This window comes from Egretta garzetta, unplaced genomic scaffold (genome assembly GCF_000687185.1).
Source record: "Egretta garzetta isolate BGI_Z169 unplaced genomic scaffold, ASM68718v1 scaffold928, whole genome shotgun sequence".
NCBI lineage: Eukaryota > Metazoa > Chordata > Aves > Pelecaniformes > Ardeidae > Egretta > Egretta garzetta.
In genome coordinates, this window is record NW_009260632.1 from 37,867 (window position 1) to 38,112 (window position 246).

The 246-nt window shown below is 69.9% G+C and overlaps 1 protein-coding gene across 1 annotated transcript in view; it reads right to left on the bottom strand.

The window, feature by feature from the left end:
- The window catches only part of LOC104132272 (low-density lipoprotein receptor-related protein 1), a gene marked incomplete at both ends in the record, with an annotated part of 38,951 nt that overhangs the window by 37,734 nt on the left and 971 nt on the right, over nt 1–246 (bottom strand). Inside the window, 1 exon segment of the mRNA XM_035900950.1 lies at nt 101–245. Within this exon segment, the coding sequence (XP_035756843.1) occupies nt 101–245 (145 nt within the window).

Here is a 246-nt window from a genome sequence, read left to right on the forward strand (position 1 = left end):
GACCAGAGGGGACAAGGAGGGGACAGAGGGGCAGAGGGGACAGAGGGGACAAGGAGGGACCAGAGGGGACAGGGAGGGACCAGAGGGGACAGGGCCCTACCTGGCGTCGATCCAGAGGATGCGCTTCTCCAGGTAGTCGACGGTGAGCCCGTTGGGCCAGCCCCCCGAGCCCGTCTCCTTGTGGATGGTGCGCCGGCCCGCGCCGCTCATGGAAGCGGCCTCGATGCGGGGCAGGCTGGCGTCCCA